General features: G+C 43.3%; 2 protein-coding genes across 3 annotated transcripts in view; one reads left to right on the top strand and one right to left on the bottom strand.

Annotated features, from left to right (window-relative positions):
* The window catches only part of HLF (HLF transcription factor, PAR bZIP family member), a 31622-nt gene extending 22451 nt beyond the window's left edge, over window positions 1-9171 (top strand). Inside the window, exons 3-4 of the mRNA XM_050319326.1 lie at window positions 5663-5883; window positions 8713-9171. Of these exons, the coding sequence (XP_050175283.1) occupies window positions 5663-5883; window positions 8713-8928 (437 nt within the window). The 3' untranslated portion in view covers window positions 8929-9171. The remainder of the gene's footprint in view (window positions 1-5662; window positions 5884-8712) is intronic.
* Window positions 9172-18429: 9258 nt separating this feature from the next.
* The window catches only part of MMD (monocyte to macrophage differentiation associated), a 40264-nt gene continuing 31273 nt past the window's right edge, over window positions 18430-27420 (bottom strand). For both annotated transcript variants that reach the window (XM_050319244.1, XM_050319245.1), the window contains exons 3-7: window positions 23182-23342; window positions 22295-22369; window positions 21778-21879; window positions 21325-21394; window positions 18430-20615 (exon numbers count right to left, since the gene is read on the bottom strand). In XM_050319244.1, the coding sequence (XP_050175201.1) occupies window positions 20415-20615; window positions 21325-21394; window positions 21778-21879; window positions 22295-22369; window positions 23182-23342 (609 nt within the window). In that variant the 3' untranslated portion in view covers window positions 18430-20414. The remainder of the gene's footprint in view (window positions 20616-21324; window positions 21395-21777; window positions 21880-22294; window positions 22370-23181; window positions 23343-27420) is intronic.

Genomic DNA, 27420 nt, shown 5'->3' with positions numbered 1-27420 from the left:
ACTCTGCTTCCCTGTTCCCTGCAATGATGCTCTGGTGCTGAACTTGTTCATCCCAACCTTTGCTGGAACAGCCTTCCTCTCCCAGGCTCTGCCTCTCCTCTGTGACTACCAGGCTCCCTCATCTTTGCCTTCCTCACCTCCTTGCTCCGTTCTCAGCTTTGAGTCCTAATCACTTACTGAAATTACCCCCTTCTCCCCCAGCCTGAGCATGGACATAGGGAAGCCCAGGGAAGTGGTTGTGCCACCAGCTCTGGGGGATATTGAAAAAATGTGTAGATGTGGCACTTAAGACATGGTTTGGTGGCGGAGTTGGCAGTGCTGGGGTAATAGTTGGACTCTCAGAGGTCTTTTCCAGTCTAAATGATTCTGTGATTCCATGAAATAACACTGATCCACGAGCTGCCCTCTCTTCCAGTGCAAAGGCCACTTAGCACAGCTCGGGGAAAAGTTTGCCAGAAACTTTTAACAGGTTCAAAACAAAGTATTTTTGCGGAACCTTTCTCGGGAAACTGTAGAACCATTTTGGCAGGAACGTAAGTGGCACACAAGAAATCCAAGCAGAATGGTTGAAATCTGGCAGAGGCCGAAGGAACTGAAGGCAGCATCCTCTAATGGGAAGTGTCAGACAATCTTAATAAGACTACCAGTCCTGCCTGGAATAATACTGTAGAGGCCCGGAGCGGGAGGCACACAATGCTGAGAGGGGAAATGACAATTCTTTCGTAATTAAATGCACGAGGTTTGTAAACAATGCTGATATCTTTAAAAAGTACACATTTTAAAAACACTTTCATGTGCCAGTCTTTGAGTGTGTGTTAAAAGCAGCAAATTATGTTGTGGTTTCGTTGGATTAAGATCCTTCTTTCCTCAGGAAGTGTTTGCAGTCACCCCATGTTCGGCAGAATTGAGTTTGTTTAAGATAAGAAATAGAGGAATGTCTGTGCTGGGTTGGAGCCTTGGTCAAAATACAGTGATCTCCTGTTGCTTGAGAAGAAAATAAAGCTCCTCTAATAAGTGCTTCCATAAACACACCCAGAGGTGAAGTGTCTTCTTCACCCCCAGGCAGAGGGTGGTTGGGTTTGTCCTTCCAGGTGAGGGCTTGGAGGGTCATAACGTGTGGCTTATCCACCCAAAAAGGGGTTGGTTTCTGGAAGACACGGAAATCCTGATAGCAGGGAAATTAGATAGGAAGATAAAAGATTGGTTTTAATATTGTAAATGAGGAATGATAACCTGACAAGATGCTGTCCTTAGATAAGCCTTGACCTCCGGAATCCTCCTGTTACTTTGCTGCCCGTGGGGATTTTTGCCCATCTCAATTCCTTCTCATTGCCGTGTGTTCCACAGTGAGAGAGCTTTTCCTGGAAGCAGAAGGAGTTAATGCAGAACTGGATGACAGATTAGTCTGGGACAGGCTGTGATTTGGAGTGAGAGAACTATCCCAAATAGCTGGCCAGCTGCCAAGGGGATAGACTGGTTTGGAAAACACAGAGCAGCGGCGTCCTCTGGAGCAGCTCTGGGTGAGGATTATCTGTCAGTTTAACTGCTGGGCTGCACAGTCTGACTGACACACACAAAGTGCCTTCCGTTTATATAAAGAAAACGATTAGCAAACACATGTTTTATCTCTGGGCTGCTAATAAATTGAATAAGAAACTCCTCTTTTATTTCCCTCCAGTGTGTGTAAAAAAATAGGGAAAAATATTTTGATTAGAACATTTTCACTCCCTTTTCTTTTCTTTCTCTCGGCGCTGTTCTCCAGCCAGCTGTTGAGCTGATGAGGAGAGTGGAAGGGCTGTGAGAAGGGAGATTTTCTGAGCATCAGACAAATTTCTATGGGAGTTGAATGATTCAGAACTGAGTTCCACATAATTTACCAGGGATCTCTTGCAATACACATGAGAAGCCTGTCAAGCAGTGGTGCAGCTGAAGAGGTTATTTCCGTCTTAACTCTCCTGGGCGCAGCTGGTAGGTGGGATGTTTCAAAAAGGGGAAATTAAGAGTCAGGATATGGTGATTGAGCTCCCCATGATACCAGATCAGCATTTGGGTTTTTCTGGGTGTATAAAAATGCTACTGTGCTTTTGAATTGTGAATTTTAATTATTGCAGGCAATTAAAAACTACCTTTCTTTTTTTTTTTTTTTTTTATAAACCAGCCATTTGGTGACCTAGATGACACGAGTGAGTGGCCTCAGTCCATTTCTCTTTGAACAAGGAGCCACTTTGAAAATATTGCCATTACACTGAACTTTCTCGCTGGCAGTGTCTACCCAGGGGAGGAGGAGGAGGACTGAAAGGGTTAGAACAGCCAACTTTCTTTCAAGTCCTTATTTCTGGAAAATTTTCTGCTATTGCTCATATCTGCCAGAGCAACACCAAGAGCATCAGCAAAGGCAAGATGTTGGGGCAGCTGTAACTGCTAGGGATGTCAAAACCTACTGATCCCTCTGCCAGTAGACACCTGGAGCTGTGTCTGTCCTGGCATACTCTGTGTTGCTTGAGTGGAACTCTTCTACAAGTGGGAAAGGCTCCAGACAAAAGGCCAGTGTTGACATAGTTGTGGTCTCTCCAGGGCACGGTTGAGACACATCACTAGGGTGGTATGAGGGGAAGTTTCCATTAACAATTGTTCCCGGCTTGCATCCACCACCACCACCGTGGAGTTCTGCAGCTGGATTTCCAAAAGAGCTCAATACTCAAGAGCTCTCATTTCAGCAACTTAAACAGAGGGGCTAAGTTCTTTCCAAAACACTTGGCAGTCATCAGCCCCCATTGAGAACAAAGCTTAAGCACATTAAACAGTCCAGCCACTTCACTGTTGTGAAAATTTGGCCGCCGTTGTGAGCACGGAGTGTTTAAATAATACAGAGCCTGGCAAAGGCATCTGGCTCCCAGTGCTGGGCAGCAAGGTGCCTCACCTTGCCTGGCCCTGGCAGCTGGCAGAGTGGGCTTCCTCCTTGGCTGATTCCTTGTGCATCACAGCCTCTTACCAGCCCTTTCCTCTGGATGTTGTGACAGCTGGGAAGTTTGCTGATGCGAGGATTAGTCGGCTGCTGGGCACATGACGCTCAGATTGCTGTGCTTATTTGACCTGCCTCTGATTGCGAGGAATTTGAGTGCATAAAAATAACACCCAGAACAAATTTGGCAGAAGGATGCACGGCGAGAAGTGCCGCACACACGCAGGGAGAGGAGCTTGGGGAGCGATGCAAGGCGAGGCCGCTGCTCTCCGGCAGTGCCAGCGCTGCCCACGCCGCCCTCTTGGGTTACGGCGAGTTCCAGCACCACGGAGATGTCGTGGCCATTGGCCAGTAAACTGATGAAGACAGGTTCCTGGCTTGCATTATTGGCAAAAACTTGATTGAATAAATAAAGAGGTGCCGAGTGCCAGGAGTTGCCTCACGTAAAACGCCGCGCGGGGCAGTGCTGGTTTTTCTGCTCGGGGCTCGTTAACTCTGTCCTTCGGGGGAGCTCCTGCTCATTGGCAGGAGCACGGCAGAACAGAGTGGGCCCACACAGGCTGAGGGGTGTGTGCCCTGTGGGTGTAGGGGTATCTTACAGGGCAGTGCTCTCTGGGCTCCCCAGTGATGGCGTTCAGGGGCGTGCGTGGTTTGCTTTAGAACAGCGTTCACCTTGAATGAGCTTCACGCTGGCACTGGGACATCTTGTGTTTGCTGAAGGGCTGTGTTGGCCCTCTGGTTGTGAGAGCTCGATGAATGAAATGTGTTCATGTAGGGAGCAAGGCAAGATCTTGTTTGCCAAAGGTTCTTCTCTCAGGTCACCGTGGAGATGCATCACTCTTTATTTTGCTGTTGCATTGCTAAGATGCAATGCCTCGATTTGCCATGTTTAAAAGGAGTATTTTTGCCCTTTCTCTGAGTGATATTGTAAAATTTCTTGAGGGCAATTATTACAGAGCTCATGTAATTGTGTAATCTGGCAGGTTACGGATAAATGATAATATGCAAACTGATACTGTGTGTCAAGAACTTCAGCAACATTTAAATACAGACTCTTTTGTGTGGGGCAATTGGAAAGCTGGGGTAGATTTCACAATCCACTTGACTTTTAGAAACACCCTGCTTGCTCACTAGAAATATAAAAGTATTCAGAACTCACATCTTACTTCATTTTTATCTGTATTACAGAATTTGCCTGATTTGTGTGTGCATGTGTCTGTGTAGTAAAGAATACCTGGCTGCTCTGGTACAGGCATTTAAAGGAGCCTTTCCTGTGTTTCATCCTTTAAATAGGATGCAGCAGCATCCTTTCCTCTCCCTCCCTCTCCCATAGCCATAGATACATATTTTAATAACTTTGATCCTCCTTTTCTCTTCTCCCCAGCCCTCACCAGCCTTTCCTGAAAGCTGATTTTATCAGCTTTAAATAGGAGTTACAAAAGACAAAGCTCTCCCTTAGCAAGCCCTGGTTTGCACAACACAATTCCCTGGTGCCTTTTCCATGTGATACCAATATTGTTGCCACGATCTCCTAGATTAAAATAAAACTTACATTGTTAACGCTGGCCTTGGTTTGGAATTAGAAATGACATTTAATGTTTACCATTTTACACCCTAAATATTGCAGATGTGGGCACAAAAAAGGAAATATTACACAGTCACAGGATGTTTTTGTAGTTATAAAAGCCGTCAGATGGCTGAAGTCAAAGTGAATTAGCAAATAGCCAAAATTATAAAAGAATATCTGCTTCAATCAGAAGTCCTCCCTCTGAAGTCTGTGAGGCTTCTACTTCTGAGGCATGTGAAAACTTCTGAAAATTCTGCCCCCGAGGGAAGTCCATGTTTTTAGGCAGCTGACTTCAGGATCCTATTTTTGGAACCTTTGCTTGAGATTTTAAATTGGATTTTTAGTGGGAATGGTGCCTGAATTGGTGCTGTGGGATCTTGAAGGCTGTATCTAAGATCAAAAAAAAAGAAAAGAAAAGAAAAGGAAGAGCTAGCATTCATTTTCTGGGGCTAGGTTCCTTTTTATTAGATTTTATATATCGTAAAAGAGAAATGCAGCATCAGTAAGTGTTCTTTCATTCTTGCAGAGCGTTTTTAAGGAGTTGTAGCCTTTCATGTTGCACTGACTTTTAGAATATCACTGGTAGGATTTCACAGAGAATTGATAGAGGTCTCCTTGGAGTGCTTCAGCACAGCTGAAAGTACACTCTCGTGAGATGCTGTCCATGGCAAATCCTGTACATTGATTGATTGTGAACTAAACATAGCCCCAAAGGTGTATGTGAGGAAATCTGTGCAGGAGATAACCAGGAAGGGTTGCAATGTTGTGGGTAAATCTGAACTAAGGAACAGTACTTATGACTTGTTCCTGAGGATGGGATCCTCCTGAAGTAGCACAGGTTGGTATCTTCAACCTGCAGTCCAGTGCAGCCCAGTGTTGGATGCAGTGAGCTTATGTGGGCATCCAAGATTAACAGCTGGAATTAGGAATATAAAGGCATGAGCATGTCAGGATCTGAACATGCACCCTGCAGAACGGACAATCTAATATTTATCAAGAGCAGATACCAAATTCGCAGGGAAAGCTTAAAGAATCCTTGCTTTTGAACTATGTGGAGATCTTCTAAAATCCCTGTTCAGTGACAGTATTTACATACCTCTCTAACATGGCTGTATTTATCTGTGTTTCTGCAGGTCAGATCTTGCCAGCAAACCGAAACACACCGAGTCCCATCGATCCTGAGACTATCCAGGTCCCCGTCGGCTACGAACCTGACCCTGCAGACCTTGCTCTTTCCAGTATTCCTGGCCAGGAGATGTTTGATCCTCGTAAGCGCAAGTTCTCTGAAGAAGAGCTGAAGCCCCAGCCCATGATTAAGAAAGCTCGCAAAGTCTTCATCCCAGATGACCTGAAGGTAAATTGGAACTGGTGACGAGGCTGTTCCTGCAGGGCCTCTCACAGTCACTGTCTGAGGTACAGGTTTGAGCATGAATCTGTTTTCTCTTCTGGGGTAAATCAGTTTTCTCTTCTGAGGTAAATCTTCCAACCTAAATACAACTCTGCTGTAGGATGAAACTATTAAGGGTTCTGAATGAGACTGGCAGGAGGATGTCCCTTATTAGTTATGCAACAGTTGAAATTCATGAGCTCAATATTCATTTCCTTTGTATGCCAGAAACTTCCTGTGTGACCTTGGATGAGCTTGCTTTGTCCCATATTTCCCACTTATGAAACAGCCTGATCATGTTTCCTTTTTCTTCATCCTCTGTCTATTCAGTGTAGATTGTGAATTCTTCAAGGCAGAATCCATCTCCTACAGGGTCTGTGGAGCACCCTTATGATAACAGAATGAAGTATATTCTGTATTCTTTGGATGGTGCCTCAGCTCTGTGTTTAACAATGAATGGGAACACTACAGTAAACACTGTATTTCACTAATATATATTCACTAATCCAGGTGAAAGAATCATAGACAAGTTGTAGGAAAACAGAACAGACTTATTCAGATGAGAGGTGTGTTTTAATACAATAGTTCAAATATACTACTACCACAATATTTAAAAAGAATGAGCACCCTGTCTCTGCCACTCACTCACTGCCTCTGAGATGTGAGGAGCAAAGAAGATGAAGATAGCAGGAAAGTCGATCAACTGATCCAGGTTATCAAACACTCTGAAAATTATTATTTGCAGGATTGTTTTCCCAGTATGTACTTTCCCAGAAGATCTTTTTTATCAGAGGCAGTCAGTGCAGAATTTCATTCTGCTGTTGCTGCTGCCCCCAAGACACAGACTGAGAGCCTGCTGGAGTGTGGGAATCCCTGGCTGCACGTGCACAGAGACTGGGATGCCATGTGTTTGCACCAGGTTGATAGCATTAGGGAAAGAAGCTATTTTTATCCCTAAGGATACTGTGGTGCAAGTTGAGAGCACAGAAATCACAACTCCTGGAGTGTTCAGGTGGTGTGTTACTGTCACTTTGTCTGTAGTATCCTCACCTTCACTTTACAGAGGTTTATCTGCACTTTATTGCTTACCTGGGTGAGTTCTGCTACCTGTGATTCCCTGTTGGGTTGCAGTGTTTGGGGTTCTGCTTAGGGAGAGGTGTTTGCCACAGGAATGGCAGGAGCTTGCTCCTTAGTGCCATTCCTCACTCTGTGATATCTCCCAGGTATCCTTGTTCATCGCAGCAAACTCCTGGCAAAGGTGCTGTCGGCTCCAGAGGTGGCACCCAGCAGCGCCCAGGGTGCAGCAGTGGGGCACTTAGTTTCCACCTGAGAATGAACTAGAAGTTCAGGGTCTCTCATTCCCTGGGGATAATCCCCTGGGTTGCCCTTGACTCGTTTCAGGGCGCTTGACCCACGCGCTGCCTCTGCCCTGGCATGTGGAGCGGCGCTGGGTCCTGGGGGAGGGTAAGCAGATTAGACCAGTCAATCGTCTCTGGGCTGCATGTGATTTGGAAATGCCAGCCTTACCTCTTTCAGGCCTGGATTAAGGGATTTGCCATAGCAATTTGTTAAAATAAAGAGGGATGAAGCCTAGGTGGCACACTAATAAATTGCTTAAAGCTGATTTTTATGGAGTGGAATGAGATGGGAAATTATAAACAAGATTTGGGTCATAGCTTTTTGCTGCATGCTTGTTTTTAAGAGGATTTTTGGGGGTCCCATCTAAGTACAGGTGAAGAGCAATTCAGAGATAGCACTGGCTCCAAATCAGCATTGCTGCACACCTTGTTGAGCCAGACTAATAGAAAGCAGTTCAAGAGTCCTCCTGCCAGCAGTTGTTTTGCTCCTGCCTTGCCTTAAGGAAGCAGCAGCAGAAGGTGCAGAGCAGCAGGATTAGGCTGGGAATGCTCCAGGCTGAAGGATCCGGGAGCAGTGGGTGTTTGTGTGCTCAGTGCAGCATAGGAGCAGCTGGGTCCTGTGCCTTGTGCTGGGCATGGTGCTGTGCTGCATTTCCACTTCACTGGAAGAGTGGAAAAGTCAGGTGAAATTCAGTAGTTACTTCAAGCTGTTGGTGCACTGGGGCAGTAAGGTCATCTCCTAGAGGCAATCCTTCAGGGGTAACACTTTGGGAATGTGTTAGCTTATGAAACTTCAGGGGGAAGTGGAAGTATTTCTGGCCAGTGCTTTCTTTTTTTTCCCACAGTAGAAGCTTATTGTACTAATCTCTGTGGTTGGTACCAGAGCAGCCATCGCTGTTGTGCCAGGGAATCCTCTTCCAGTGACTTGGTGGTGCACACAGGAACACTTTGGGGCTCTGTAGAGAGCTTTGAACGGGAAAAAGAGAGCTGAGCAGTAGATGAAATGGGTGATACCAACAGACAGAGTGAAGCAGGTGTTGGCTGGCAGAGCTGAGCAGGGCCAGAGGTAATTAGTGCTGCTCCAGCCACTGCAGAGGGTGAGTCACGGCATGCGAAGGTGGATGCGCTAACTAGGGCAGCAGGGATGCGAGAGGGGTTGTACCACTGGAATATTCCTTCGTTTTTCCTTGGAGGAATTCACTGTCAAGAGGATGAGGGGGTTAGTGTAAACATTTTGACAGAAACATACGAGGGCATCTGCGCTCCCTGGGTGGGTTGTGCCGCGTAGAGCTGCGGCTCCTGTCCCGCCGTGCCCGGCGCTGCCGGGATGGGGTGGCACTGAAGCCCCGGAGGCGGTGCCTTGGGAGAGCCTCGGGCTGGCAGCTCATCTTACCGAAATCTAATCCCTCGTTTGTCTCTCCCTGTGTTTAATGAGCAGGATGACAAATACTGGGCCAGGCGCAGAAAGAACAACATGGCAGCGAAGCGCTCGCGGGACGCGCGGCGGCTGAAGGAGAACCAGATCGCCATCCGCGCCTCCTTCCTGGAGAAGGAGAACTCGGCGCTGCGCCAGGAGGTGGCCGACCTGCGGAAAGAGCTGGGCAAGTGCAAGAACGTCCTGGCCAAGTACGAAGCTCGACACGGCCCCCTGTAAATCCGAGATGGTGGGGGGAAGTGGGGTTTGGTTGTTTGGTTTGGTTTTTTTTTTTCTTTTTCTTTTTCCTTTTTTTTTTTTTTCTCTTTGTCGCGGGTTGGCTTTTGACTAGATGGACAATGTGTTTCCTGTTTGATAGCACCACACCCAAACCAACCTTTCTGTCTTCAGCACTTTACCAGAAGCAGAAACAAAACTGACTTAACGTTGGTTTATCGTTTTGTTTTGGGTTTTTTCGTTTTGTTCGTTGCTATGACGCGTGTCCCGTGTCGTAGTGTGTGTCGCGTGTGTGTTGCATGTTCCCAGCTCTGTGTCCGTGGGTGTGCCTGTGTGTGGGTGTGCACGCATCTCAGAACTTCCCATTTTTATGAACCCTCTTCAAAGGGTGCCACATTTTTACCTGGACTGTTGAGAAACCACCATAGTAAGCTTTTTATTATCTTTTTTTTTTTCTTTTTTTTTTTTTTCAGTGCTGCTTCAGAGTAGGGTTTTTACGTTCTTGTAATCAGTTCCATCCTCCTGATTTTACTTGGAAAGATCCCAGTATAAATTACTAAAAAAAAAAAAAAAAAAAAAGGAAAAAAAAAGAAGAAAAAAAAAAAAAAAAGTAGATCTCAGTTTCTTTTTTTGAGAGTAACAAGCTATCGTTTTAAGTCTGTCTAATCAGAAGAGTTAACACGCTAATAAAGTGCACAAACAATAATTTAGTACTACACTGCAGAGCTATTAATTTATAGATCGCTTTCGTTGTATTTTAAGTTCTTTGGTGATAAAATTGTCTTCAGATTTTTAAAGTGCTGTTAGACTGAGTTAGCTGTACTCACTATAGATCCCACGATGGCTTCTCTGTAGCTACTTAAGGTTCCTTTTCTCTCCACGGACCCCAGGTAGGTAGGTAGGAGTGTGTGATAGAGCACAGTGTGTACCTCGCACTGCCCGTACCTGAAGCAATAATCCCGTCGTGCGCTCGCGTGCATGCTGCCCGGATGTTCCCGCTGGACATAGGATGGTTCCCTCCCCGAGCAGGAGTTCTCATGTCCTTACCAACGAGTTTCCAAGAGTCAGGGGCACGTTCCCATGAGCGTGCTGGCCGTGCCCCTGCCGTGGGGGAGCGCATGTGTGAGGAGCAGGGTAATGAGTTGAAACGAGAACAGAACTCGCAGCGTCAAAGCAGATCCGATGTCGGAATCAGAGGGGCTTTTCTGTTTTCAGTTAGTTATTCCATTTTGTGATTAAAAGTTCGATGAATACCTAAATTCAGTTGGTTTTCTACCCCCTCCCGCCATGTTTTGTAATATATTTTCTGTGGATTATATCTTGCTGTTTTAAAAATCACTTTTATTCGGTTAGAAGAAGTCACTGGTTTGCAAAGCCCATTTTTTTCCTAGTGATTGTTGTTTTGAGTGTGACATGAACTGATGGTTCTGAACTTTATTGTTTTAAACTCTCTGCTTTTGAACATGTATGTTCTAATATAAAGTGGACTTCTGAAAAATGAATGTAAGAGACACTGGTGTATTTCAGAAGGGGATGGTGTTGTCATATACTGTGGTTAATCCAATCAATCTAAGTGTTTACTCTAGACCAAAAGGATAGATATTATAAAATGTATAAAGTTTATACAGAATAATTATAGTATGTTCGTTTTGTACAGTATTTTTCAAGTACAAATACTGACAATGTATTTTGAAAGACATATATATAGCAAAAAGAAAAAGCTATTCCATGTTTAAAATATATAGCAAAGATATATATTCTCCATTATTGTACAGAAAGGAAATGCTTAGGGGTTTGTTGGTTGTTGTTTTTTTCTTTTTTTTTTCTTTTTTTTTAAATCTTTTAATATTTTAAGCCTACCACTGGCACAGCGGCATATTCTGTGCTTTAAATTAAATTTTTATGGAAGTGATATGGATTTCCAGGATGTTCCATATTACTGAAAAGGAGAGACTTTAGTATTTTCCATTAGAAAGACATAAAGAAACTGTTTAACAGGGACAAAGCACAACATGGATTTTAGTCAGCTATTGATTGGACAATACAATATTTTGTAATGGCAGGAAAATAACACATAACACAAAACCACTCGTAGGCACTTCTGATCTGCTGCTGCTGCTGCTACAATCTGTTTCCAGCTGAATACTTTTTCTTTTATAAATAGCTCAGATCCCGTACACATTTTGTGTACTGCGTATACAGTTAGTAACACGTGAGGAGAACACGGTGCTACATGTCTTGCTCACAGTTTTCGAAGTGTTCTGACATTACTCTCCAATAAGAGGGTTGTTCATTCCATTAAATCATTTTTCACGCTTCAGGAGGCGGCGACAAAAGAACTCAGCATTTTGGTCAGCACTAAAAATCCCCTCGCATGAATGGCACTTTTCCAGTATTTTTCCACAGACACACCTGGCTTGTCAGTGTCCCTTGACATGCAGTGCTTGCCTGTGGAACATTTATTTGGTGAGCTGAATTTCCACGTGCTGCAGTGAGTTATTCCCTAAAGGTGCTGGGGAGACACGAGAGTGTGTGGCACAGGGCTCAGAGCTGCTGTGGACACACACACCGGGCAGCAGCACAGCAAACTGCAGCAGCCTCCAATCCCCCCCACCAGGGGTGTTTTTGGGGTGACCCAGGAGCAGGAGCGAGGTCAGTGGTGCCATCAGTGTAGGGGGCTGGGTGGGTTGTGACCACAAAACTTTCTGTAACACGTAAAAAAGGCAGCTTGGGGAAAAAAAAAAAAAAAAGACAGAGAATTCTTTTGTTTCTTTGGGCAGGGAAGGGGTTGGGAGATGGTTTTTCTAGGCTGGATGTCACAGATTTATTGTTATGGCCACAGAGGGGCACAGAGGTTTCCAGCAGCTGCCTGGTCCAGCAGTCCCAGAGCTGCTCCGGTGCCTCCTCACTGCTGAGAGGACAGGAGGGACTGGGAATGTGCACAGGCTGCAGCTTCTCCTTTGGGGTGAGGACTTGCCAAGGAGCCTGAGGGATTTAGGCGCTCCCCACTTGGCTATGGGAGTGAGGTACCTTGGATGCTCTGAAAAGCTTATTAGTAAAAAATTAACCATTTAAAAAAAAAAAAAAAAAAGTGGGCTAAAATCTGGAAAAAAACAGGTTCTCTAGCCAGGTTGTCTCCCCAAAATAATAAATAAGTGGAAGTTCAGCTCATTTTCAGTTCCCAAGGACAGGTCAGCTGGGCTCATCACACCTCTGATGGCTTTGTTGCTCATGAAGGAGATTGTAGGTATAAGAGATTGTAATTTTATAAAAATAGAAATATATATATTTGCAGAATAATTAATAGCTTATCTAAATAATTCACTGACCTCTGTTAAACTTATAAGCATTGGTAAAATGCTTGTCTTCTCTTTTGTTTTTTTGCTGAACTTAGAAGTGAATTTTTATCTTTTTAAAAAAGAATGCCCTCTAGAAATCAGCAGGACTGGAGATGGATTTGTGATCCGAGCACCTTGGGGCTCTCCGTGGGAAAGCCCATGGCAGAGGGGGGGTATTTCTTTGTCTATTTTGAATGGTGCTGAAGTCACTAAATGCCAGCACCATGGAAATAAAGTTCTGACTTGAATCCACAAAAGCAAGAAATTCAAAATGCAGGGCAGGAGCCCCAGTGAGGCTCCAGCTGGACTCGCTCCGTGCCCACATGGGGGATCAGCTCTCACCCCTCACACTTGAATCTCTTGCCTCTGTGGGTTTGTAATACCCCCAGTTATTGCTTTAAAACTATTTTTGCATGTAATTTACGATAGAGATGTGCAGTTTATTTTTATTTTGTCGACTTCTTTTTTTTTTTATGTGAAGAGATTAAAAAGTATATATATTAAAACTTACAAGTGATCAACCATCGTATTTCTGGCAACACCACAAGACAGCATTAAATACAAGTTTAACAAATAGATCAAATTACCTGTATGACAAGAAATGGATTGCATCCTGTATGCTGTTCAGCCCAAATCTTTTTTTTTTTTTTTGTCTGTTATTCTTAATGTTTAATAAACTTTTAAATTTTTCTTCTCTCACCTGTGTGCTTGTTTTGGTGTATCAGGGCACGGGGCTTTTGGGAGGGGAGTATTGGAATTTTTCTCCCCCATCCTCTGGCTTGTGAGTGCCCAGAGCCTCCAGCCTGGGGTTGTGTCACATCAGGGGATGGACCCCAGGTGGGTGTAAATGTCCCCAGACCTGCCCAGCTGCCACCAGGGTTGGGTATAACCCAAGCAAACAGGTATTTACATGAGATAAAATATTCCTAATTGTAGTTTAGTTAGTGCTACTTACTATTTTAATAAAATATTTAGCTTAATAAGTAATAAAGTAATACAATGCATGCTGTATTCATCATTTATAGGTATATATATACACTATATACACTTTATATATCATGAATGTGATCGTTCATTTGTAATAAAGTCACAAAAATGCTGCACATTAAGGAGTTTTTATTATAGTATAGAACAACTCATTAATTTTACTCTCCTTTGTGTCTATTTTGTATATACCACATGGCAGATAACACATACTGCAGGTTTTTAGATAGCTAGTTTATATAAAATAGGTACAACCTATGAGAGAAAAATGTAACTCACCACTAACACTTCATACAAGTTATTAAAATATGTGTATGCATATATGTGTGTGTATTTATCTGTATGCATAGGTAGATATAGAGATCATTGATAGAAAGGTCTGGTTTTAATATATATTATATTTATCATAGCTTTTAGCTTTATATTTTTATAGGTATTTATAAATACATAAACTAGACTTTGTTAATACAAAGGTTTTAGTGAGGCAGTGTGTTTGATTCACACACACTGTGCATCTGCACAAGCACATATATCTGTACATCCATATGGCTATTTAGACTTTCATACTGCATATTAACATTTTTAAATACATTTTATCGCTATAAAGGTCTGGGTTTGCTATTTATGCTGTGCACAGAATATAATTTCTGTAATACATGAACACAGATGTCAGTGTGGGCACACACGTCCTTGGAGCTCTCTCTCCATGTGTATATGGCTTATATAGTTACAAGTTTAATGATCGTATTTCATATAGAATGAATTCAGAATGTATTAAATTCTCTCAGAATTTAATTATTAAATTCTCTCGGGATTTACTACTTGGATACAGCCTTATAATACATATGAAAAATATCGTTATCAGGGTCTTTTTATGATAAGATTTAATGTTCTGTATTATGCACAGGAGTTGTCTTAATACACCCATTTAAATCAACATTTCCACACTCATCCCTGTACCTAAATAGCTACAGATCTGGGTGTTTATGTATTGTTACACACACACACACATATATATGTATGTATACATATATATATGTATATATATAAACAATATATTCAAATAATAATATTATAAAGTAATATATATACAGATATACATGCATAAATTATATATTTAATATACACTATAATATGTATTATATATGTATACTATATTACTTTATAATATTACTGTATTATGTGTGTATATATACACATATATAGTAATAATTAAACTAATACAAAGATTTTTACATGAGATCATCAGCGTACACAGAAAATCCAAGAAATATTAATATAACATAGTAGCATAAATACACTTTAATATGTAAGTAAATAAAATAAACCAGCCCCTCCCCAAGCCCAGGAGACACCCCCCAAACTCACCTTTACGAGGTGCCAAGAGCACATTTAGGATTAGTTTTCTGGAGCTTTTGCAGCTCTGGAGTCCTGGCGCTCCCCTAATAACCCACCTGGTTTGATTTTGGGGTAAATTTAGGGGATTTAACATATCTAGGGTCATTCATGGATGAAATGGCCCCAGGAAATCCCCGATAAAAATAATAATAATAATAAAAAGACAGGAAAAGTCCCATCCCGAGGCATTCCCTTCACCAGGCACAGCCCAGGCTCCGGCAGCTCTGGGGCATCCGAGGTCGCCTTATGGTCCCTTTTGGTGTTTCTCTTTTTAGTTTCTTTTTCTCGAGCCCAAATTTTCATGAAACCTGGGAGAATTTAGGAATCTGTGAGATACTTTAACCCCCTATTCAGCTTGCCCAGCTGCTCAAAAAGATAATTGAGGGGCAAAATAAAGAGGCAGCCGCACCCCCAGCAAGTCTGGCTGGGAGGAAAAGAATCCTTAACGTTGTACTTAGGAGTCATAAATAGGATTTGTCACTGTGCCTATGACCGGTGCTTTCCCACCTCATATTAGCGTTTCATTTTTCCATGTAATCACCCCTTAAATGCGAGGGCAAGTGGGAGACATCCATGGGTGGGAATGCTGGGAGCCAGGACCAGCCTCAGGCGGTGCCGACACAAGGGGTCACACAAGAGCCGCGAGCGGCTCCCGCGCTGGGACCTGCTCCAAACCATCGGCTTTTCCTGCTGAATAGCCGGTGTGTCCTCCCGCCGTGGGAGGGGGACAAACACCGTGTCACCCCAGCAGCACCACGGCTTTGCCTCGTGCTGACCCCGAGAGCAGCAAAGCTCTGCCGGAGCCCCCCAAGAGTGAGGCATCTGAGGGTGCCCGAGATGCTTCAGCCGCTTCTGGGAGCGTCAAACACACCTCGGCTTGAAAGGATGATGTTCAATCGTTTTGCATAATAGTAGACCCGGGGGAAAGTGTCTGAAATCGCTCTGGAACACCCTGCTGGCTCTGTCAGACAGAGGTGGCCATGAAGCAACACTGAAGGGTTTGAGTTTGTTTAAATCTAGGGGAGAAAAAAGCAAGAGAAAGAGGTGAGAGCCTCCAGCTACAGAAAAGCTGCCTGTAAGGGCTCCTCTCTGAGCAGCTGCAGACAGGACAAGGAGTAACAGGCTTCAAGTACAGCAAAGAAAATACTGCTTGGGCAGCAGAAAAATCAGTAGGGCAGAGGGTGAAACATTGAAATAAACTGCCTGGGAGGATTGTGAAATCCCATTGTTAGAGGCTTTTCAGAAGGAGCTCATTAGGAATGACAGGCAGAGTCCCTCTTCCCTGCAGGCACAGGAGGGGCTAAAAATATCTGAGTCCCTCCAAGCTTTATTTTCAGTCATTTAGCAGAAGGCTGATTAACGTGCTCAGCACCACCATCAGCTTCAAGACAAAGGCCATTCCCATTCAGACATGGACACATATGAAGACACATATTAAAAAGAAAATAAATCAGACCATGTTCCCCTCCTAAGTAAACCCTCAGCTTCCCAAGTGCATGGGTTTTGATTTGGGAAGCCAGTTGAGCTCCCACAGCAACAATGTTCAATCAGTTGAGGAGCATTTATGATGCTCCTAAACCACTGCTGTTTGAAGCCAAAGGTTCCCCAGGTTCCCCAAGTTCAGGAGGTGTTGTGGGTTGGGTTTCAGAGTTTCAACATCCAAGTTAACTTGAGCTCTCCATCCAAACGTCCTGTGGTTTGCTCTGGATGTCCTGTCAGGGACAAGGCTGACCCTGTGTCACAGAAGGCACCCCTGGTCACACCTCTGTGTCACCCCTGGAAGCCAATCCCACCCACCATACAGCCAGGAGGTGTCTGCTGGAGCTACACCCACTCACTCACTCGGTCTCTCTACCAACAGCTTTTCACCTGTGAGAAAATGTAAGGGAGATTTGCAAAGGCACCCAAAGGATTTGGGCACCCAAATCCACGCCAGCAGGGCTCGTGCTGCTAAGCAACAGAGACATCTGAGAAGGTCCCTGTGAGAGCACAGGATCCTCATTAGTCAGTGATGTCACTTCTGTTACAAAACCCATGCTGGCCTCTCTGCCAGCCTTTTGCAAGAGGATTTTGGTTCCCCAGCTTATCCTTAAGACCCAGCCCCTGGTTCTGCCAAGGGAACAAGTCTTGCAGCCCTCTCTGCTCACCACGGACAGGAGGAGAATGCCTGGGGTGGAAACAATCCAGCAGACAGACCCCCAGCTCTGTAACAAAACACCACCCACAAAATGCTACTCAGACAGGAATTTAAGAACCCTTTTTCCAAGAGAACAGTGCTTTCCCTGGGGGCTGGACCTGTGAGCCTGAAGTGACCTGTCCACACATGGCACAGGTGCTCTGAGGGTGCTGCACCTCAGGCCTCGCTGTGCTGGATTCTCCAGACAGGCTGCAAAGCTCATCCAAACTCTGCTGCTTGTGCCACTTGGGCAGTGCTGGTCCCCTCCCAGCACTGCTGGAACATCAAATTAAGAGCATCCCGACGCTTCCAAATAGCCACTAGAGAACATCCCACTCCAAAAAATGATGAGTGAAACACTTCCAAGCATTAGAATGGCCACGAGCAGCCTCTGTCTGTCTGAGCACAACCATCCCTGGCACAAGGTGTGAAATCCAGGGAAGGCAGAGAGCACCCACACCCTGGAGGCAGCTCTGCCGTGCCATCCTGGCCACTCTTTTGTTGCCTATTTTTGGCTTTAACCTCATGACACCTCTCCTGATGGTGGAAGCAATCAGCAGCAGAGCCCGACATCCTGCGCTCTTTTAAAAATAGCAAAGCATGGAGAAAAGATTTAGTCAAGCACATGATGTGAACATGACAGCCTTGGCCTCCAGGGACATCTCGTGGCTGCACACACACCAGACCCAAGTAAAGAATTGTGCAAAGGTCCTGACCAGGAGGGGCATTTAAGCTAAAAAAAAAATCAAAACTCTATGAAAAACTTCAGCATCTTGCCTTTAACTTGCTCATTCTGGCCCCTGCAACACACTTAAAAATCTCAGTACAATCCAAAAATAAATCCTTCACTTCATAGAATTATTTGTCTGTGCACAAGATACTGTGTTATAAAAGCACGACCTAAGAGTATCCAGTATTCCAGGTACCTGCTGCATCCCAGACATCTTCTGGAAAGGTCCATCTGCAAAGCTGGAATGTGTGTTATCACTGCCTCGTTTAAGACTCGGCCTACTTGTTGCACTTCTGAAACCTAAAGGCACAGAAAATACAGAAGCAAGTGCTTTTAAAAACGTTTGCCTGAGGAAGACAAAGAAATCACATCTCTGTACAGCAGCAAACATTACTGGGAAAAGCACTGTCTTTACTCCTGGGAGGAAAGAGCCTGGAGAGCTGTAGTTAGATGGAGGGGAAAAAAAGAGAAAAGACTAATTGATATGCTTGTTTTCCAGAAAGAAACACATTTTTTAGTTCAGCTTGTCTGTATTTTATGCAATGATACTCCTCTAGGGATGGAAGCAAAATCATGTATTTCAGTGTTCTAAGTTGATAAAAAAAAGAATCCCAATATATAATGGGATAAGAACATTGATCCAGAAGAGCAAAAGGGAAAGCAGCAAGTTTCAAATATTGACCAAATGTAGGCAGAAATATACTTTTTTCCATACCACAAATTAAATAATTTGGATTGCAGTCTTTCCTACTACCTTTAAAGCACTGACTGAGGGTCATCAGCTTCAGCCTGGGATCCCTTGTGCCAGGAGTGGCAACAGTGTCAATCCCTGTGTAAGTGCTGGAGGGGGAAAAGAATAACCACCAAGAATACAAGAGTTTCCAAATTGCACCAAATGTTTATTGTTAGTCTAGTACATTCAATATCATATTGACTAGAATACAGTAATTCAAAATATTTTTGGCGAATTGAAATTTTTTAAAAACCATTTCAAACACTCCAAAAAGCAATGCCATGAAAAAATTAACTTAAAATTAAAACATATTCAAGCAATAGTTTCACTGTTGACTACAGAAAACCTTTACATGTATTTTAGTGGTTTTTAACAGTACTGCATGTCAACAAAATAGATGAACTCACAAAAAGTGGAAAATATTAAAACAGACACAATGTTAAAAAACTGAGGCATCCAGATGTGCGAGGCTGTTGCAGCAGGAATTACCTGCCCAGCTCTTCTCTTTGCTCTCTTTGGGGCAGTTCATTATTCTGCTGTGGTGGTGCCACTTCTCTGATCACCTGCTAAACACCACACAGCGATTCTTCAATACCTTGAATTTAAAGTTTGTCCCTCTGGTAAATTCCCTATACAAATGCAAATATTCTAAAATCTGCTGCCCTCTGGCAAATCTAAGTGGAACGGGACCTTTAAAATATCCCTATCTTGCTATTTATTGTTTGCAGACAGGCAATATCCAGAACAAAATCTGAGAAAGGCAACACATTTTGGGTTTGTTTTTAAATACTGACATGAAAAACTGAGTAAATTAGAAAAAGGATAAAGTCAATCTTAATATAAGACATTCATTAGATAGTGGGACAGGATACAATTATTGGGCAAACAGTATTACAATGACTCTTCTACACTGGTCATTACAGCACATGTTCTACAGTCATGACTCGCTACCACAGCTGGATTTCCTGTACAGACAGACAGCAACAAAGACCAGTTTTAATGTGTGAAGCCCCAGAATGACACCAGATCAAGTTCCTCAAGCTCTGCTCCCTGAAAGGCTGTACTTGTGAAGAGCCACTAGCTCAAGGGTGGTCAGCGATGCTCTGAACCTGCTCTGACCAGGATTTCCCAGCAGAACCACCCCAACAAAAGCTAGTGGGATCAGGTTCTGTTGATGGGTTTAAATCCCCCTGCAAATCCAAGCCTTAATGCTACAGCCCTGGAGAAATTACTCACCCTGGTTTGGACAGGGAGCATCAGCTGCCCACCTCCCTTCACTGCCAGGTTGGGCAGGACTGGGAACCTTGAGGAGACAATCACCTCAACTATTCCCTTTAAAGCACTTCATCACACATAAAACCAAGTTTAAGGTCTGTTTCAGTGGTACTACAGACCAGCAGAATGCTGTCATGTTAGAACTCAGCAGAATCACATTTAGATTTTAGTTTGTAAAAGTGGTTATTACAATTACACCTTTAACACAACCTTAGGAAGAGGTACAAGGTTTGCTTGTCAGGACAGGGTGTGGAATGTAACCATTTCCTGCAAGAGTTTGCAACATGAGTAGCTGCATAGATGACAGTCGTGTGTCTTCAGTTCAATAAATGTACTTTTAAAGTTTACAAAAAACACAAAAAAGTTTATATAAAAGTCACATTATACCAAGATAATGAGTGGTAAAAGTAGATTAGTTGTCTGTGATTCATGTTTAAGAAATGACTAGTGGAAAGGTGATAGAACCCAAATTTCAAATCCAGAGCGTTAACGTTTGCACTATTGCACTGACTTCACCATTTCAATCACTAATTTAGAAAAATTCACGTAGTTAAAAATTGTAAAATTAAACTAGGATACAAAATTTGTTTGTAAACATCAGGTAGCCAGTTCTGCTAACGTGGAATGGACTCTTGGTACTGCAGTACAGTACCCTGGTTATTTACAGCACTTGCCATGTGATGGGCGATGGCAGGACACAAACATCAGTTCACAGTAATCGTGTTCACAGAACTACCAAAGTCAGTGCAGTTTTGCTGTGCAATTTTCCAATTTTCCCCGAATTCCTTTAAGTCAAATAATACTGTTAACAGAGGCCAAGTGCAGATTACTTTTATACCTATAGACATCTATCTCTCACAAGTGACGAATTTTGTCTGCAGGACTTCTGTAAAGGTACTTCCAGATGGCGTAGTAATGGACAGCAGCTGCTGTGGCCACGAAGACGTGCCAGATGGCGTGGGCAAAGGGGATCACTCCATCACTCTTGAAGAACACCACGCCCAGGCAGTAGATCAAACCTCCCCAGGCAACCTCCTGCAGCCCCTCCGTGTTGGTCTGTCAACAGACAGGGACAGGTCAGGGCTTGGACAAGTGAGGAATGCAGTGTATTTATATCACGTATATATTTGTGAAATGCACACTAATATATTTATATACCATGTGCCAACAGCACTGTGGAAGTTATAACAGCATAACTCAAGAACCAACACAAGTCTGATGGTTGGCTTCGTGCTCATCAGCAGAGACAAACAAGGAGACAAAGAAAACCACGTTACTCTGTGCAAATTTGGGTTTAAAGCAACTCCTACTGGTTGGGTGACACATTTCGACAGGGTTTTGGTACAGCATTCAGTGGAGCAGTTAAGGCATTAGCTTGAGAAGATGTCAGATTTATATTATTTATATTTATTTTGTATTCAGCAGCAGGGAGGGTTAATCAACATTATTTATAAAGTGTGTAACTACAAATAAATGACAGTCGAAAGTTTTGAAGTGGACAAGACCCAGTAGGATACTTTTCAGATGCATCAAGAAACCCAAGCTCTGTTTATCTGCCCAGTGCAGCCCAGATTCAACAAAACAAGGCAGCATTTCACTGAAATGTAGATCCAAAATATAATCAACTGTATTTGGTTCTTCTGCAGAGAATATTTGCAATTATGGTGGACTAAAATGAATGCTTTTTCATAAAAAATAGAGCTGCACTGAACTTAATCTAGTTATAAAAGGTAAGTTTGTTTGTTTGTAATGTCACATTCCTTACCATGGATGTCACTACCAGAGCAGGAGAAAATCCCATCGCTAAATAGAAAAAGAGTTCAACGATCTTATACCTAAAAAGGAAGGATTTGAGTCATTTAAGGAGGTACAAGAGGATGAACGTTTCTTTCAACAGTAAAGAAAGCAGTTTTATGTTAGCATGGGTCCATTAAATTATTCAAAAAGCTTTCCATGCAGAAACAATACCAATGTTTTATGACAAAATTAAAACTAGTATTTATCTGCATTGGACAGCTGCAGGCAATACCTCCTCTAAATACTGACTGGATGCCTTCACTTGCATCAGGTACTAGTGAGAATAAAACATTGAGACAACTTAAATTTTCTTACTGGATGAGAACCTCAGCAGCTCATCTCCTAAACCAAAAAAAAAAAAAAGAAAATTTTGGTCTTGTTCTCTTTCAGTTTAAAGTTAAATGCAAAGAATAATTCTTACTTTTCATGGTAGAGAAATACATAAAGGGTTCCCCCCGCAGCCATCAGCCAGATAAACCATCTCATGTGAGATGCCAGAGGTCCCAGCTCACGGAGGTTTAACCTGGAGACACAAAGGTTTCAAGAGACAGAAGTGATGAATGAACAGACCACACTGACACACTGGCACTGGGGTTTGATAAAGTAAATAAATAGTCAGGGCTTTGACTTCAGCATGGTGGGGGAGCAGGCACGGGGACATTCCACCCACAGAGAGGCAGAGGGTGTTTGCATTGATGGGAGGGAGGCATGAACTGGGGTATGTGGATATAAATAAACTACTTTCTGATGTATTCTAACATTACTTTCTGTTCAGCAAGTCCCAGAAGGTTACATTGTAATGTACTTGCTGTGACTTGCCTGTCACAGCACAGAATGTGGGCACCTAAGAAGGCCCCTAGAGATTTTGGAAGGCTGCAGGGACAAGCTGGTCCCACTGGGAAGGCTTTGGCTGTGAAGCTGTGCCTGCAGTTCCTTACCATGGTGCGTACGAGGCTGCAATGAAGACGTAGATCATCATCCTGTCACACATGTGAAAGCAATGCTCCATTGTCCTGGGAGAGAGAGAGACAGAGCAAGTCACCAGGGCAGATTTTGCAAAGACTTTTGTATTATCTCTCACTCTCCTGATGTACTTTGGGGAAAATCCCATCAACTCCAGGACCCCGTAAAATCCCATCAGTTCCTTCCCCTTGAAGTGGAAGGAGCGAGCCATGTAAGAGCTGAGCACTCCTCCATTCCCCTTCCCTTCTCCACCCCAAAGTGCATCCTGCTCCCTGGCAGGGAGGCAGAGCTGTCACATCAACTCTGCCTAACCCAGAAACTTTTCAGTGACTACGGGCTAGATCCAATTTACAGCCCAGAAGTCCACAGGAGTCATAACGGCACCAAAAAAAAAAAACCCAAAAAAAATAAAAAATAAATAATAAAGCCTATGTCAGTTTTGCTTTTGCTGCCTTGCTCCCAGGGAGGCTTTCTGCTGGTTTGCTGGCTATTGTGTTATAATTCTCTTGGCAAACTCTGTGTTCCTCAAAGCATTTGAGCATGCCATAGTCCCAGACAGTGTTCTCATTTCTGCAGTGGGGTATTATCCATCATCCACTTGGATTATGTTTTTCCCATTCTGCTTCTGGATTAAGAGCCATTAAGGCCTACAAAAACACATGTTTTCTTTGTGAAAAAGCAGCAGACACTGAAGTTCATTTGTACACGAGCTTGGCTCGCTATTTCTTCCGACAGAATGGAGGGTGGGTTTTTTTCGTGATTCAGTAAAAAGCACCACTCCAGCCTTGAGAAAAATCGGCTTTGACTGAGAAACACGATGGGAAAGCATCACAGAACTAAGCGAAACGTCTTTTCCCGGTACCTTAGGTGACTCTTTTTCCAAGACACGATGTGAAACACGGTGGAGACGATGAAGAGGGCGCAGAGCCCCACCCCGTACATCCACGCCGTGATCTTCTCCCAGCGATCGTCAGACAGCCGGTGCAGGAGGGCACTGCCCACGATCGCGGGGACAATGAGGAACTGGGAAAACAAAAGGACGCTGTTAAGCCTCGCCCGCAGTACCACCCACAGAGCAGCACCAGCAGGCAGGGAGAGCTGCAGTGAGGCCATATGGCTTGTCCCCACCCAGAGAAAGTTTGTCCTTGAGTTTTAAGACACACCAGCATCTTGGAGGATGGCTCAGGCAACAGTTATACCTGTCTGTGCTCAGTCTCTCCTCCCGTGGTACCAGGGAAGGTTACCAGCTCCTCTAGCCACGACACAAAATTAGACCAAAAAAAAAAAATGCCAAGTCTTAGCAGTGGTTTTATTTTCACATTCTGTTTTGTTTCTTTAAAACCATGTTGATATTACTCCAGACTGGATTCGAGCCACCTCTAGTGCATAGAGGTAGAGCACAGGACAAACCAAAATAAACTGGAATCCCAAATGAAAAGAACAAAGCATTTAGCAGTGTGCAGCTGAGAGAATTCAGCAATAGCTTTGCAGAACTTGGGGCTTAGATATCATAAATAAATAAGCTGCAAAATTCTCTCATGAGCAGATTCTTAATGCACAGAGATGTTCTTTTAATGCAGTGTATCCACGTCTGTTTTCCTTCCCACCTCCCTCTCAAGCATTTGGAATTCACAGCTTCCCAAACAAGCACTGTTTGAACATCATGATGGAATTAGAATTAGCATATTTGCATGAAGCACCCAAGAAATGGACTGCAGGCTTCATATACATTTAAAACTACCCTCCTTTCCAGAAGAAAATACATGATGCACATTTGTATCCTTCAGGAAAAAAGGAAAAAAAATGGGGGGTAAGGAGAAAATAACCCAAACAAAATCCCCCCCCCGCCATGTCCAACAAGTATTTAAAAAAGAGAAGCAACTGGCTCAGACACTTCTACCCCTCTGATTCCACTATCAAGGCACATCTTTGTCAGCCTTCCAGTTAAAAATGCTGCACAAGTTCCCTTCCAGGCCCTACAGTGTGTCTTAAGATGCTAATTGGTTCCCTTGAATTGCAAATAAGCTTCTTAGGTTAAAGTCTTCATAATTTAGCCCAAGTCTCATATGCTAAACAATAAAGCCAGGAACAAGCAATGTTTAAACAAATCTGGCCACTTTGCATTACAGGTTTGATAGCTCAGAGAGCAAAGTTCTGGTCTGGCCTGCACTGTCTGTCCTTTATCTACTGACAGACCAGAAGAAATCGAGGCTCTGATCAGTGCAGAGGATGCAGAGCAAAGCAAAGGGATCTGAGGAGTAACTGGTTGATCCAGAGAGTTAACAACACAAAAGAAGTGGCTTTTGCTTCTGGCTTTGAGGTACATCAGCTGCAGGTTCATTACTATTGTGTTTTCCTATGTTTTGCAAGATTTTGTACATTTACACCAAAGCTGCAAAGCCGTGGAAATGAAAAGCATGGCACTGCTTTATCCACAGCGTTGGGACCAGAGGTGAAAACACTTCCTGAGCTTTGGAATGAGACTCTGGAAGCTGACTTTGTGCACTTCCACGCCAAGCACAGTCTGCCAGTCTGGCTTCTCATTTATCACAAACCGTAGGTTTCCATGCACATACCCCACCCAGCCCCCAAATTCAGGGAAGGTTGAAGGTGTCACAGCTCAGGAGATCAGTCACTCCTGTTTTCCACATGTGACACACAGGTTAAAGTGTGGCTGAAGCCCTTGAGGCAGCCAGGAGCTGATGAGATGTGACACTTGTTTCAGTTCGGTTTTTGCAGGAGACAGGAGGATACTGGGCCCCAGAAACAGCGTTGTAGCCGTGTTTCTTTAAGCTGTGCAGTCCCACTGTATCCACATTTGTTTCCTTCCCAATTTCTGGTGCAAATTTCAGTTTTGACTAAACTTGAGAGAGAACTAAAAGGTTCCAGGGAGATTATGTACCCACAAATACAAGGCAAAATAGCAAATCCCTACTAATTCCCTACTAACAGCCGAGGCATGAGCTGCTCAGACTCTGCTAGAGATCATTTCAGAGGAGGGAAGCCCTCTTTGGAAACAAGATTTAGATACTACACGGATTAACTTGCTTTTCTTACACAGACACCCCAGCTTTTTACTGATATGCTCAGATAAATATTTCACAAGTTAAGCTTTGATGTCTGATGCTCAAATAGGCCATAACAAAGTTCAGTGTCAATCAGCTTCTCCCAGTAACTATTGCATCTAAAGTGATAGGGTTAAAACAAATAAGCAATTTTCTTATCACCTCCTTCTCTGCACCTTCAGAATGAAGAGTACAAATGAGCACATGAATGAAGACCTGACTTAGTCCCTTTTCTGCCTTGTCCTGGCTCTGCAGAACAATTCTCCTTCTCCCAGGGAACAGCTCTATACCCCAGGAGAAGGACTGACTGCTTTATTTTAAGTATTCTATTTGGAAACACTTTCCCCTCTGTGCCTGATAGGCACCATGGGAACAGTCAGACTAAACAAGAGATGTTTTATTACTCTTTCTTTTTTTTTTTTTTGGACCAAAAATAGCTAGATTAAATGCAAAATCCAGAAATGATACCCTGCTGTTCCAGCCAACTGGATACAAGTTCTTTAGAACCCAGAGCCATGACAGATAACATTTGGTACAAAGGGCTTCATCCATCTTCCCAAAGAAACACAAAACTTCAATTGACAAAACAAGGCAGATTTTCCCATGTTCCTTTGAAAAGTCTCCAGCACAAGAACTACATTTTTAATCTCCAGTCTTCAGAAGAGAGTAGCAATTCTCAGTCCTTTAAAAGGAGGGATATTTACCAAAAAAAGTAGCCAAAGAATCAGATCTAAGAGAACGAGTGTGATTGTGCCGTGTCATTTTAGAGTGATGACACAGCATTTCTAAGTTGCCAACATTCCCAGGAGAAAAAACAGCTACAAGTCACAAAACCTTGGCTTATTTCATCAAGGAGTGCAACTCTTCCAAATGATTATCATCAAACCCAGTAACTTAATGTACTGAGAACAAACCCAGAACTGTGATACTCCAATTTACTAATTTTAGCACCTTGATTAATCCTGGCTACGTCACAAGTGGGGCAGAACAAGAAAGAAGGCAACATTTTCCTAAGTTTTCTAGAGAAACAAAATGAGAGCATGAAAGTAAAAACCCCTTTGCAATAAGGAGGAAGACAAAGGATTGATATACTTTTATTTACAGCTATAGGCAAAGAAAAGAGTAATCTGTGAACCTGAGCAGGGAAATTACTCTCCCTGGCTACCAACTTACAAAAGTATCCTCCCACTGTCTGGGGTTGCTCAGGATTCTGCTACATTGGCCAGTGTTTTATCTGTGTTCTTTGTTTCTCCCACAGAGAGGTTTAAAAATCTGTTGGAAATTCTCCTTTTGCACGTAACATTCATGGCAAATGAAGTCATTTTCTGTGCACTGAGGGCATAAAGATGGTCCATGCTCTTCCTCTCGGGAAAGGAAGACAACAGAAAGATCCACAAAGCTGCCAAAAATCATGTGTGACAGGGAGGGAGCCACAAGGGCTGTGTCCATCTCCAGCTGTCTGCTCCAGCAGTATTAAAGCAAGCCATGCCTAAATTCTGAGGTTTTAACACAACAGGGCACATCTTTTGTCTGATAAACCTTATGTACAGTAGGAAGTTTCATGATGAAAGAGCCACCCCTCCCCTCAGACTTAGCTTACCTTACAACTCCAATTCTTACAACCCCTGCTTCTCTCATGCTCTGCTTCCTTCCTGTTCTTCTAAACACAGAGAACAGTCTTTTTCTGTCTCTGTTTTCAACTACTGAGCTGCCCTTCCTGTCTCCTACTGTCTGAAGGCAAGTCAGTGTTTCATTTAAAGCTAAAAAAAAAAAAAAAAAAAAGATCAAGGCATTTTAAATAGCCTTACTAGCTGGAAATTTGAAGATGCCTTACTCTGCCACACAAAGTTACCTTTTAAGTATTGTAGCAAAAAGCGATGCCTGGGATCCTGCACCCTCATTTATCAGTGGGGATTTTTTATTAAGCAGCTGCCTAAACTGACTCCTGTGTATTTTTAAGTCAAAAACCAGATGGGATACCTGCTGAGGAGTACAGCCCCACTCATAAATTACAAGTTGACTGCTTGTGAATACAC

The sequence above is a fragment of the Myiozetetes cayanensis genome, unplaced genomic scaffold (assembly GCF_022539395.1).
Source record: "Myiozetetes cayanensis isolate MyiCay16 unplaced genomic scaffold, myiCay2020 scf22, whole genome shotgun sequence".
NCBI classification, from domain to species: domain Eukaryota; kingdom Metazoa; phylum Chordata; class Aves; order Passeriformes; family Tyrannidae; genus Myiozetetes; species Myiozetetes cayanensis.
This window is presented reverse-complemented; position numbering and strand designations above follow the sequence as displayed.